At 43.2% G+C, this 14,519-nt stretch overlaps 1 protein-coding gene across 3 annotated transcripts in view; it reads left to right on the top strand.

The window, feature by feature from the left end:
* Window positions 1-14,519, top strand: part of znf423 (zinc finger protein 423) — a 334,445-nt gene that overhangs the window by 155,242 nt on the left and 164,684 nt on the right. For all 3 annotated transcript variants that reach the window (XM_060923838.1, XM_060923836.1, XM_060923839.1), the window contains 2 exons: window positions 278-3,702; window positions 4,113-4,197. In XM_060923838.1, the coding sequence (XP_060779821.1) occupies window positions 278-3,702; window positions 4,113-4,197 (3,510 nt within the window). The remainder of the gene's footprint in view (window positions 1-277; window positions 3,703-4,112; window positions 4,198-14,519) is intronic.

Below are 14,519 nucleotides of genomic sequence, written 5' to 3'. Positions count from 1 at the left end.
AGATGTACTGTATTTATCCAGTTGTTTTATTTTCTAGCCTCTAAAATAGCTTGATTCTTTTTTCCTGTAATCACATTTGAGAAGGTTTAACCCAACATAAATCCAAATCTGAATCAGAGGGATGAGCTTTTTTTCAAATGGAGTATAAGAGAATACAAAATAGATTTCTGTCCTTATTTCTTCATACCGCTGGGATTTGGTTTATTTACTTATTTACCTCTGTGTAGATAGTGTTTCTCCCTCATACTTTTTATTCTGTCTGTGTTTTGCATTGCAGATGGTGACGATGACCCAGGGCTCTCCTGGGTGGCGTCCTCTCCCTCCAGCAAAGACGTGGCATCACCATCACAGATGCTAGGGGATGGCTGCTGCGATCTGGGCATGGGGGAGGAGGAAGGAGGCTCTGGCCTTCCTTATCCCTGCCAGTTCTGCGATAAGTCCTTCAGCCGTCTCAGCTACCTGAAGCGCCACGAACAGATTCACAGCGACAAGCTGCCCTTTAAGTGCACCTTCTGCAGTCGGCTGTTCAAACACAAGCGCAGCCGTGACCGTCATGTCAAGCTGCACACCGGTGACAAGAAGTACAGCTGCCAGGAGTGTGAGGCTGCCTTCTCACGTAGTGATCACCTTAAGATCCACCTGAAGACACATAGTTCCAGCAAGCCCTTTAAGTGCAGCATTTGCAAACGTGGCTTCTCCTCCACATCTTCACTACAGAGCCACATGCAGGCTCACAGGAAAAACAAAGAACACATGGCAAAAAAAGACCAGGTCAAGCGTGATGGATCCACAGGTGATGCAGGTGACCAAGACCAGGACCTATACATGTGTGATTACTGTGAGGAGACTTTCAACCAAACAGATGAGTTAGAGAAGCATGTACTAACACGCCACCCTCAGCTTTCAGACCGTGCTGAACTACAGTGCATCCACTGTCCAGAGATATTTAGTGATGAAGGAACCTTGCTCACCCACATCGACCGAACACATGCCAACAAGAAACATAAGTGCCCCATGTGTGCAGAACAGTTTACATCTGTAGAAGAGGTCTACTGCCACCTGGACAGCCACCGGCAGCCTGACTCCAGCAACCACAGTGCCAGTCCTGATCCGGTGCTGGGCAGTGTAGCGTCCATGAGCAGTGCGACTCCTGATTCCAGTGCCTCACTTGAAAGAGGATCCACTCCAGATTCAACCCTCAAGCCTGCACAGGGCAGACGCAAATTAGTCCCGTCCTCTGACCATGATGAGGGAGGCTGGTCAGGAAAGGTGACATATAGTTGCCCTTATTGCTCCAAGAGAGATTTCAACAGCCTGGCTGTTCTGGAGATCCACCTGAAGACTATCCATGCAGACAAACCTCAGCAAAGCCACACATGTCAACTGTGTCTGGACACCCTGCCAACTCTGTACAATCTGAACGAGCATGTACGGAAAGCACATCGATCCAGTGGGGGCTCTGCATCAAACTTTCCCCTTCTGCAATTCAGTAATGTTTCTGCCTTTCATTGCAACTACTGCCCAGACATGTTTGCTGATATCAATAGCCTGCAAGAGCACATCCGTGTTTCTCACTGCTTGCCTAGTGGTGTGGTTGCTGGCTCTACTACTCTAGAGGGCAATCATGCCTTCTTTTGTAATCAGTGCTCCATGGGGTTCCTTACAGAATCATCTCTCACTGAACACATCCAGCAGACCCACTGCAACAATGCAGGTGGTGTGACCAAGATGGAGTCTCCTGTACTGCAGCCTTCACAGTCCTTCATGGAAGTGTATTCTTGCCCCTATTGTACCAATTCTCCCATCTTTGGTTCCCTACTCAAGCTCACTAAACACATTAAAGAGAACCACAAGAATATCCCCTTGGCCAACAACAAGCGCAAAGTCAAAGTGGCCGACCTGAGTCCTGCTTCTTCTGATGTGGAAATCTCCTCCCCAAAACGCCACAGAGTGGCTGGTGATTCTGCTTCTGCGGGTGCTAATGGGGACTATCCCTGCAACCAGTGTGACCTTCGCTTTACTAGCTTTGAAGGCTTCCAGGCCCACCTTAAGTCCCACCTGGAACTACTGCTGAGGAGACAGTCCTGTCCTCAGTGCAACAAAGAGGACTTTGACTCTCAAGAGTCCCTGCTGCAGCACTTGACCATACACTACACCACCACCTCCACACAGTATGTCTGTGAGAGCTGTGATAAACAGTTCTCTTCTGTTGATGATTTGCAAAAGCACTTGCTGGATATGCATACTTTTGTGCTGTACCACTGCACATTGTGTCAGGAGGTATTTGACTCCAAGGTCTCCATCCAAGTCCACCTGGCTGTCAAACACAGCAATGAGAAGAAAATGTACCGCTGCACAGCATGTGCATGGGACTTCCGCAAGGAGAGCGATCTGCAGATGCACGTGAAGCACAGTCACCTAAGTCAACCCACTGGGCCAGGTGTTGCCAGCAAAGCTCGCAAGTGTATATTCTGTGGGGAGAGTTTTGGTACAGAGGTGGAGCTCCAGTGCCATATCACCACCCACAGTAAAAAATTTAACTGCCGCATCTGTGGGAAGGCCTTCCATGCTATTGTCCTGCTGGAGAGACATCTCAGAGAGAAGCATTGCATGTTTGATGGAGGAAATGGCAATGGAAATGGAGGAAGTCAAAATGGAACTCCGAATGGGGTGAGTCAAAGCTCTAAACGTGGAGGGGGAGGTTCAACTGCAGCAGCAGAACAGACGGACTTGCAAAATATGCTGCTAAAGGGAGGGGCTCAGGAAACTGCAAACAGCCATGAAGCCAGTGGAGGAGAGGAAGAACTAGATGCCTCAGAGCCAATGTATGCTTGTGACATCTGTGGTGCAGCATACACTATGGAGTCCCTACTGCAAAACCATCGACTGCGTGATCACAATATAAGGCCTGGTGAGGATGACGCAGGGTCCCGCAAAAAGAAGGCTGACTTCATCAAGGGTAATCACAAGTGTAACGTCTGCTCAAGAACCTTCTTTTCTGAGAATGGCTTGAGAGAGCATGCCCAAACTCACCGTGGGCCAGCAAAGCACTACATGTGCCCCATTTGTGGAGAACGCTTCCCCTCTCTACTCACACTCACAGAGCACAAAGTCACCCATAGCAAGAGCCTGGACACAGGCACCTGTCGCATCTGCAAGATGCCACTCCAAAGTGAAGAGGAGTTTATTGAACACTGCCAGATGCATCCTGACCTGAGGAACTCCCTGACAGGTTTCCGCTGTGTGGTCTGCATGCAGACTGTCACTTCCACTTTGGAGCTGAAGATTCATGGCACATTCCACATGCAGAAGCTCTCCTCATCAGGTGGCAGTGGTGGGGGAGGAGGTTCAGCTTCATCGTCACCCAACGGCCAGCTGCAGGCCCACAAGTTATATAAGTGTGCCCTGTGTCTGAAAGAATTCAAGAACAAGCAGGAGCTGGTCAAGCTGGATGTCAATGGCCTGCCTTTTGGGCTGTGTGCTGGCTGCATGAACCGAGGCACCAATGGTCAGTCACCCAGTGGCGTTGTAACCCCTCAAGAGCCAGGGGAGAAAGGTGCTTCTGGACTACGCTGTCCTGAGTGTGCTGTGAAGTTTGAGACCTTGGAGGATCTGGAAAGCCATGTTCAGGTAGACCATCCTGAGATGAGCCCAGAAACCAGTGCAGCTAAAAAAGCAACAGAGGCCTCACCTGTTCCTAAAGTAAGTGTGAAAACTTTTAAGTGGCCATTTTTCTTGGTCTTTCTCAGCCATTCTTGACTTTCTCAGATGCCTAAAGAACGTTAGCTCTTTGATATTGCCCGAAACATTTTTGCAGCAAGAGTTTGGTGTGTAGCTTTAGAGTGCTAGCAAAGGTGTGAGGATTCATGACCATGAGCCCAAGAGGGTTTTGCAGTTGTCCTGCTGTGCCATTGTGCAGGATTTTCCTTTTGCTAGATATGGATGATGAATTTCAAGGGTAGCTCAGTCTTTGTCATGGATCAGTTGAAGAGAGCCGTGTAAGAGTCTTGATAGGAAGAAATAGGAAAAAAAAACTGCGTGAAAGTTCAAGTATGATGTATTGTATGAAATAATCTGTTCTAAGTTCCATTATCCTGTGTGTTGTCTTGTAGAAGAAAACATATCAATGCATCAAATGCCAAATGACCTTTGAAACAGAACGTGAGATCCAGATCCATGTGGCCAATCATATGATTGGTGAGTAAATATCTTTGCTTTGTGTGTGTGTAAGTAAATGTGCATGCTTTGTTGTGAGTGCGTGACTGCTCGCCAGGCTCTCCTCCTTCTCTCCTTTCGTAGCCCTGCCTAGCCCTCTCACTCCCTGCACACAGGTGTGAGACAGACAGGTGAAATGAACAGCTCTATTTCTGGATCGCAGATGTCGCTCTTGACAGCTGTTCCTTTGTTTAACACTTGAGTGCGCAGCTGAGGCTGCGGCTGCAGGTCTGATTGGTGTGGTAACTCTTCACCACACAGCCAAGGCTGGGACTGCAGGTCTCACTCCTTCTGCAAAGGCCAAAAAATTAGGTCAGCTGGTTTTTTTTTTTGGTTTTTTGGGGTTTTTTTTTCTCCTTCACTTCATCCCAAATATTATCTTGGCTAATTACCGACAGTGTGTTCTGTAGTTTCTTCTGTTATTAAATAAAAAATAAAAAATACGTGGGCTACAAATACACTTTATCTAATTGACTGTATTGCAAATTACAGTAGATGAAGAGGATATTATCATTTGCAAATTGTACTCTGATGGATTTTCTTTATTAAAAGGTGTGCATATTTTATTTCAGAGGTCATTTTATTTTAGTATCTACACCCATCGAATTGTCTTCTACAGCTTGTTGGTAACCAAAGACTAGATGTAATAGGATTAGACACATGGTTAGGATTAAAGAAAAGACGGCAACATCAAAGCCACAAAGTCTCTTTGCCTCTACTAATTGTGTTTTGTGAATGGTCCAACTATGTTGATGAGACATTAGGGTGGTAATGTGCTGCGTCAGACTGTAGTTATTTTTACCAGGTGGATGACATTTTCAAAGCCGTTGCCCAGAATGAAGCGGTTTAGCGTTTGCTTCCTATGTGGTTCTTTTCTTTTCTTTTTTTCTTTTTTTTTTTAAGTAAATAATAGTTGCTGCAGCAGCAGACTGTATAGTAGATTAACGAGCAGGGCCTTTGAGAAATTTTTCAGCACAAATGGTACAACACACTGAGCCTTAGTGACTTCTCAGTACTTGGCAGCTCATTCGAAAGTGGAACAACTGCATATAGGACTGATTATGATACCTAATTTCTCAGCTATTCAGATCCCTAGCCTTAAACTTCCAGAAGTGACGACATCTTAAACGCCTGACCTTCTTCATGTTCAATCAGTTCAACCACATAATCCTCAGACCCAACACTGTCCTTCTAAACCCCGACAGTCCAATATGTACTACACTGTAAGCGCTTCACCCTCATTTGTCCCTTTTCCCCAGATCACGGTAAAGATAGAGGCCGATGTGCTTAAGGGGCAGGAGAATCACCTGCCTCTCCACTGCAATGAAGTTAATTAAGCCAAAATTTCCATCGTAATTGTCAGAAACGCTAGAGGGGATTAATTATGGAATTGAGGCAGATTATTGTGAGTGCTCTTTTTTTTTATTTCATTATTTTTTTCACCCCCTTCAAAGATTGATGACGTCATAACGTAATAAAAGGGAGAGCAGAGTATTAACCTTTATCAGACATCGCGATAGCTGGCAGAAAATTGCAGTGAGATCACAGAGGAGCTCTAACTGCAGCATGCTCTCACTCCGCCATTCTCCTTTTTGCCGGAGATTACAAAACAATCATTAAAAAGCTACACTATCTGTCAGCTTTGATATATGACTTCTAAGGCTATTAATATGGCTTTGATATTCCAGGCCCTCGTTTTCTCATCAAAGTCCTTAACACAACTCTGTCTGTCTGTCTGTCTGTCTGTATTTATTTATTTATTGAGAGAGAGAGAGAGAGAGAGAGAGAGAGAGAGAGAATGTGTGTGCATGTTGCAGTGTTGCAACAAACATGCCAGATTATTTTGATGAGAAAGACGCAACTTCGCTGAGTTAATAAAGACTGAAAAACGTAAAACTTTTTTTTTTTCTGGAAATAAATTACATTAATGAAATGCTATGTATGGATCTTATATGACTTGTCATGGCACTAACCATCAAACATTCAGTATGCAAGTAGCAATTGGGTTTGTTCAATCCTGTGCCTTTTAAATTTCAACGTCTGTTGTTAATCCGTATTTTATTGCATTCTTCATTGACATTAATAATTGGATTTGCTCCATTTTAGTTATCCTGACAGTACATGTCTTTTTCTCTGCTCAAATGTGGGTTTAGGTGTGCATGCACCTTTCCCCCATTCTTTTTCTGTGCCCTTTTTCATCCCTGCCCATTTACATGTTCTCGGCCTAAAATATAATTGACGAATCTCATACACTGATAACACTCACACACAGTTTTTTTTTAAACCTTTCTTTCTTTTCATGTTTGCTGATACACCTTCCTGTGTCGCTCCATCACAACCCCCTCCCAAAAGTGTAGGTGTGATCATACCTCACCACCCTCCAGCCCCCTCTACTTCTCCCACCCTCGCTTTTTCTTCGTCTCTGAATGATCATTACCGCAGAGATGACACCTCATCTCAATCAGTTTAACCAGTCAAACCTGCAACATCTGCTCCTCCTCTCATCTTCATTTTTCCACCTGCGATCTCCCCACTGCTGTGCAGTCACGCAGCCTGTGTCATTTCCTTTGCCGTCACTCTGCTCCACTGGCAGACCCCCTTGAGTTCGGGATTCAAATGTACCAATCTCACCAATCTCCTCCTCCTCAAAAAAAAAAAATCTCATACAGTCAATTCTGAAGAACTGAGTAAGATGTCTGTTACTGTTGTCTGTACTATTTCTGTCAGTTTCAAGTATCTTGACTGCATGCTGGTTAAATATGAGTTAGTTGAGTGGATTGATTGGGCTACTGGAATTGAAGGATTTTAATAATCTGACTGGTGCAGATGGTCGGCACAATCATAGCACTGTTTCCTGGAGCAACCTGAAGGCTTGGGAGGCTTTATTCCTTCTGCTTGTTGATTGACCCAGCATGATTATTAGCTCATCCGGCCGGCAGGCGATGAGCTTATGCCATCGTGTTGTCCGTCATCCATCCGTCGTCCCTCGTCTGTGTGGCGTCGTCCACATTTCACGAAAATCACTTCTTCTGTCTCAATTCTTCACCGATTTTGATTCTTTCTGACATGAAGGTCGGGGTACCTAGGGTGCATGTAACTTCTACGCAGATTTGCTTAATTGCAATTATTAATGAAGTTATGGACTAATTAAGTCTTAATGAGCAGTTCAACAAAAATCACTTCTTCTCGGTCAGTTCCTCGCCGTTTTGGATTCTTTCTGGCAAATAGGTCGGTATTTCTAGGGTGTGTATGGCTTGTATATAGTGTATATAGCTTGCAACATTTATTGTGCAAGGTGGCCCACTTTAGATTGTTCCTTCTGGACTAGACGGGGCTGGAGTGAGCTACGCCATCATTGACGGTCTCGTTCGTTCATTCATTCATTCATTCATTCATCTTCAGTAAATGCTCTATCCTGGTCAGGGTCACCGTTGACCCAAAGCTTATCCCAGAATCACTGGGTTTGAAGCAGATACACACCCTAAATAAGACGTCAGTCCATCTCAAGGCCCCATACACACCCATATACACTGTTCAACACTCTTTCACATTTAGGGGCAATTTAATATAACCACATACATGGTTTGGGAGGCGGGAGGAAACCTGAGGTCCCAGAGGAAACCACATAGACATGCACAGAAACCCAAACACAGACAGAAACCCAGGCTCAGGATCCAACCACAGAACCTGGAGCTGGGAGGCAGCAACTGTACCACCGTGCCATCCAGTAGTATCATTATTTCGCACATACCGTACATGTTTTCCCATCACTTAAAATATGGAAACTGTATGTACTGATAGTCAACAATCAACCTGACAATTTGTTTCATTTTGTTATGCAACAGTTAGAATTCAAGGCAACCACATCAATTTTACTAGAAATAAAACAATATTGAATTACATTCCAGTTGAATAAATTGCAATTTATTAACAACGTAAACAAGCATTGTTAAAGAATTGCTCTTCACATACAAACTTTCGGTACTGTGAGATAAATATTTTCTCCTCTGACTTCACTCCCCGTATATCATATGATTGGCTCACATCATGTAACATTCACAGTATGGAGATAACATCAGAAATGCGGAAACATGTCTGAGGGATCTTTTTGGAATACTTTAAATGCATTATATTATATCTTAAAGAAGATTAACTAACTCACCGAATTGATTTGCTGTTTCGTGTATTGTATTTAATGGCATTTTTTTCTCAGTTAAAAAAAAAAAAACGGTGAATCACGAATTAGATTGTTTCATTGTCAGCTCAGTGATTCACTTGACAGGTACACAGTATGACGCAAGTACAATTAGATTTGTTTGTGTTAATTAAAATACAGCTACTACAGTGCAAAGTTGATCCAGCGTCTCATCTCATTAACTTGTTAATTATGTCTCAATAAAGTGGACGGGGATAGTGGTGTGTCAGGCGTGTACTGATATGAGGTCAGTATGGGATTGCATTACGGAGGGGGTACACAGTAATTCTAGCCGTGGCTGGAGTGCATTAAGGGAGGGTGATTTGCTCAAAACTAGACACTTCCTGCTGTATAATTTAATCCTGATAGATTTCTGTTTCCTCTCACACAAAAACAGAGATGTTTTAAATCCATCACGCATGCTGAGGATGTTGATGACTAAAAAAGATGAAAGTAGTCATCTCCTCTCAGGTCCTATCTTTAGCTTTCTCGCGCTCTCGCTCTCTCTCTCTCTCTCTCTCATTTGCCTTTATTAGTGAATTGAGGCAACCTTTTCACCTGTTCTGCCAATGTCTTTCTTTTTTTCTCTTTTTGTTATTCTGTCATAATCCTTGAGAGTCCGGTTTAGGGCTCGTGTCAAGAAGGCTGCTGGGCTTGGGGTTGATCACCCCCTCAGTGTTATGCCATAAAGCCAGTGCCACTTATTATGCCATCCTGGCAAGAGATGCATATTTTCACAGTAATAAGACTGATAATATTCCATCCTGTCCATCACCTCGTCCTAAATTACGGAAGGAGCGGTTTGGACCGTCTCATTTCCCCCGTGAGTGACAGCGAGCCACTGCTCTGTGTTATGATACCCGCTTTACTGAGGATCTGCAAACTCTAGAAGGACAGCACAGGAAAAGAAGGGAATGGACTTGCGGCTCCAGGATTAAACACAGATGAAATGAAGAATGAATGGCACACGAGAAGAGAGTTCAGCTATAAATTTACGTGCCACGACTCTTAATGCTTGTTAAATACAGATCATGGTTTATAGTTTAAGTGAGGATCGGTAGCTTTATATTTATTTAAATATGAAAAATCCCCACTGAGCTTCAAGGTTCTCTGCTAGGCTAGCCCCACAAGGCGTGTGCGTGTGTGTGCGTGTGTGCATGTAGACATCACAGACATGCCAGTACTCAGGTTTTAATTTTAGCTTCCATTTAACGCTGCCCCCCTCGGTGCCTCCCCAAGCATTGTGGCGCACCCTGCTGGTGGGGGTGGGGGGGTGGGGGGAACGTGAGTACACACACATACACACACTTATAGCCAAAAACATACACCCGCACTCACATGCTCTCACACCTGCAGGGGGCATCCCGAGGGTCTGCAGCTGCACAGCGGAAAACAATAAAGCCCGCAGAAAAAAAGGAGCTGCGTTCCTGAGAGACCCCCGCACACAAAGAGAGAGAGAGAGAGAGATTTTAAGTCGAGCAGCAAACAAAGCAACAAACAAAGCAACACAGAGCAACTAAACCAATTCATGGAGGATCAAGGCCTACGCTGCTTCCTGTGCTCTGAATTTGACATGCACTTGACATTCCTTGTGATAAGGCGAGATGTTCTGGAGCATTTCCGTTTTGCTAGGCAGCACAGCCTCACTGCCTCTGCTCTTTGCTATGTTTGTTCGAGCGTTATAGTCTCCTCAGGGCTCTGCTGTTTTTCTCTAGTTTTCTTATTCTTTGAATGTGTGGGCAGAATGCTGAAGCGTGTGTGTGTGTGGACAGAAGGAGAGAGGATGGAGCAGCGGAAAGGGACTTACTCATTTCACCTCCCTCCCCATTCACTATCTCTCTCTCTCCCTCTCTCTCTCTCACACACACACACACACACACACACACACACACACACACGCACACACATGCTCGCTCCATACCGCTGTTCTGTACATCATGAGGAAAAGCATGCAGACACTAATGCCGCACTAATCACCAGCGCCCAGAACTCACAGCACGCCCACTTGCCTCTCAATCGCCCTTAATCAGCCAACACATTTCAATTAGCATATTGTGTTTAACCTCACTTTCATCTGCCTTTATTAGTGAATTGAGCTGTAGTCAGTCTCTTCACCCCCCTCTGTTCCTGTCTCTCTCTCTCTCTCTCTCTCTCTCTCTTTCTCTAGTTTGTGCAAACAATCATCGTCTAACAGTCATCCTTATTCCTCTCATTTGCCATCACACATAACACAGCACTGTTCACAAGTCCAAAACGTTTGCAGTGTGTAAAAACTAGTGAGAAATTAGCTATTATAATTTACATAAAACTTGTTAAAACTTGCTGAACTCAGTTGAAACTGATTTTATCGTAGTATGATATTCACTCCAGCCAGGAGCCATATTAAGTCCAGCGCTGCCGCCTGACATTTGTTAGTAACCACTGTATTTATGGCAACAATATAAGTCTGGCCCAGAGATAAAAATGTGTTCAGAAATTAAAAGCATACATGTGGGCCAGGGGAAGGCACTTTCATGATGCTTTCATTTTAATCTTGTATCATATTTCATTTTTTTTACAGCCAAAAATAGTAGTTACTCAGGCCATTTTGAAAGTTAGACACGCAGTGAGGGATTAATACCGAAATGATTATAGCCATATGATTTTCAAATGAAGAATTTTGTGCAAGGGATGGAGTTTGCACAGTAAAAGGGGATTTCTCAATGAACTGTTTAGATGTGAAATTAAAGATCCGTAAAGCTGAGTAACGGCCGACTGTTTTTTGTCATAATGTACAGAAAATACACACAAAAAAGACCGGTAGTACCATTTGAAAAGACAAAGAGCAATATATAGGACATTGAATAAATAAATACATACATACAGTGGTGCTTGAAAGTTTGTGAACCCTTTAGAATTTTCTATATTTCTGCATAAATATGACCTAAAACATCATCAGATTTTCACACAAGTCCTAAAAGTAGATAAAGAGAACCCAGTTAAACAAATGAGACAAAAATATTATACTTGGTCATTTGTTTATTGAGGAAAATGATCCAATATTACATATCTGTGAGTGGCAAAAGTATGTGAACCTTTGCTTTCAGTCAGTACGTTTACATGCACGTCCAAATCGAGCTACTGTCGGTAATCGAGCAAAGGGTCCCAGCAGGGGTGCCAGAGAAATCCAATCCTACATGCACAAGTGAAATCGGGCTATTGTGCAAGGTGCATTGTGCACCCGAGCCACACGTGGCGCTACACGCCCCATCGTGTTGGTACACTTCCGGTTGTCATCATGAAGAAGCGCTATAGTGTTGCCAGATACTGCTGACGTATTCCAGCCCAAAACATGTTCAAATCCGCTAAAATGCACTTAAAACCCCCCAATCTGGCAACACTGGCAGTTCCGTGTTCAAGCTGTTAGGCTTGCTCTAACAGACTGTATGGCTACAAACTGTCCGGCGCAGACCACTGTTTTGTAAGACAACTTATTTTGCACAATAATATTTTTCTAAAGTCCATTTTTTGCTTACAAAAATATATTTTTTTGCTTACAATTTAACTTATGTCTTAATAAACACAAAAAGTTCAATTGTTTTGTTTTTATTGACATTCTTCAGATGTTGGACATATATTTGTGTGTGTATATACACACACACACACACACACACAAATACAATGACTTGTTTATGTACACAATTCACAGCTATGCAACAGCTGTACAGATGTATTTGGTGATACAGTAAGTGAGCTAAATTTTAACAGTGCAAACAATGCCACAAAAAGAAAAGATTCATGCCGTTGTCATGATTCATTGTCATGCCGACCGAGGCTGTTGTGTTTCCCTTGTGGTCTCGTCACTCGTCACTTCCGGAAGGGGCAGTGCTGAAGTAAGTAGCTCGAATACATAGCTCGATAGGGTATACATGCACTAAGTAGCTCGGCAGAAATCGCATAATCTAGGTCGTGTAGGTCGATTCCGAGAAATCAAGTTCGGTTCAATTTCAGCCGAATTAAGGTGTATACATGGCATTTTGAACTTCGATTTCAGTCGAGCAACGGCAGAAATTCGATTCTCTCTGTGTGCATGTAAATGCACTGAGTATCTGCTGTGACCCCCTTGTGCAGCAATAACTGCAACTAAATGTTTCCGGTAACTGTTGATCAGTCCTGCACACCGGCTTGGAGGAATTTTAGCCCATTCCTCCATACAGAACAGCTTCAGCTCTGGGATGTTGGTGGGTTTCCGCACATGAACTACTTGCCACAACATTTTGATTGGATTAAGGTCAGGACTTTGACTTGTCCATTCCAAAACATTAACTTTATTCTTCTTTAACCATTAATTGGTAGAACAACTTGTGTGCTTAGGGTCGTTGTCTTGCTGCATGACCCACCTTCTCTTGAGATTCAGTTCACAGACAGATGTCCTGACATTTTCCTTTAGAATTTGCTGGTATAATTCACAATTCATTGTTCCATCAATTATGGCAAGCCATCCTGGCCCAGATGCAGCAAAACAGGCCTAAACCATGATGCTACCACCACCATGTTTCACAGCTGGGATAAGGTTCTTGTGCTGGAATGCAGTGTTTTCCTTTCTCCAAACATAACACTTCTCATTTAAACCAAAAAGTTCTATTTTGGTCTCATCTGTCCACAAAACATTTTTTCAATAGCCTTCTGGCTTGTCCACATGATCTTTAGCAAACTGCAGATGAGCAGCAGTGTTCTTTTTGGAGAGCAGTGGCTTTCTCCTTGCAACCCTGCCATGCACACCATTGTTGTTCAGTGTTCTCCTGATGGTGGACTCATGAACGTTAACATTAGCCAATGTGAGAGAGGCCTTCAGTTGCTTCGAAGGTACCCTGGGGTCCTTTGTGACCTCACTGACTATTACATGCCTTGCTCTTGGAGTGATCTTTGTTGGTCGACCACTCCTGGGGAGGGTAACAATGGTCTTGAATTTCCTCCATTTGTACACAATCTGATTGTGGATTGGTGGAGTCCAAACTCTTTAGAGATGGTTTTGTAACCTTTTCCAGCCTGATGAGCATCAACAACGCTTTTTCTGAGGTCCTCAGAAATCTCCTTTGTTCATGCCATGATACACCTCCACAAACATTTGTTGTGAAGATCAGACTTTGATAGATCCCTGTTCTTTAAATAAAACAGGGTGCTCACTCACACCTGATTGTCATCCCATTGATTGAAAACACCTGACTCTAATTTCACCTTCAAATTAACTGCTGATCCTAGAGGTTCACATACTTTTGCCACTCACAGATATGTAATACTGAATCATTTTCCTCAATAAATAAATGACCAAGTATAATATTTTTGTCTCATTTGTTTAACTGGGTTCTCTTTATCTACTTTTAGGACTTGTGTGAAAATCTGATGATGTTTTAGGTCATATTTAGGCAGAAATATAGAAAATTCTAAAGGGTTCACAAACTTTCAAGGACCACTGTACATACATATCTTAAAATTAGATGAATTGTCCACACGTCTCCTGCAACTTCCACATTATGCAAATGAGATATTATTCTAATAAAAATAAAGTCAAATCGTCCACACTGTCGCTGCCACTCTCTAGGCATCACAATTTCAGACACTACTGTAGCAGGAAGTGCTGGTTTATAGACAGGAGGCAGTTAATTGGGATTTCACAAAACTGACACGAATTTGCAGATATAGGAATGTATTAAGAATTATTCTATCCACATTCACTGGCTATGAGCAACCGTGCGCTCTGATTGGCTACGCTACTACTAGGCTATCAGCTCATATACCGTGAGTAGAGAAAAACAAAATGGCGGAGCGTGTTGTTGAACCAGCCGAGGACGAAATAAAAACTCTACTCGAAAACAAAACCCCAAAAATGCAAGAAATAAAGCAACAAAATATGGGAAAAAAGTATTTGATGGTAAGAACGTATCTTTTTTATTTTTCAAGAATTACTATCATTATAAGCATCTCATCTCATTATCTCTAGCCGCTTTATCCTGTTCTACAGGGTTGCATTTTCACAAATTGCTCCTGTCATTTCGCCGGTTTGTTTACATTCCAAGCGGAAATGATTTTGTCGGACATTTTGTATAAAGTTTCATCTCATCTCATTATC

The sequence above is a fragment of the Neoarius graeffei genome, chromosome 6 (assembly GCF_027579695.1).
Source record: "Neoarius graeffei isolate fNeoGra1 chromosome 6, fNeoGra1.pri, whole genome shotgun sequence".
Classification (NCBI taxonomy): Eukaryota; Metazoa; Chordata; class Actinopteri; order Siluriformes; family Ariidae; genus Neoarius; species Neoarius graeffei.
The sequence above is the reverse complement of the archived record's forward strand: the minus strand, read 5'-3'. Positions and strand labels throughout refer to the sequence as shown.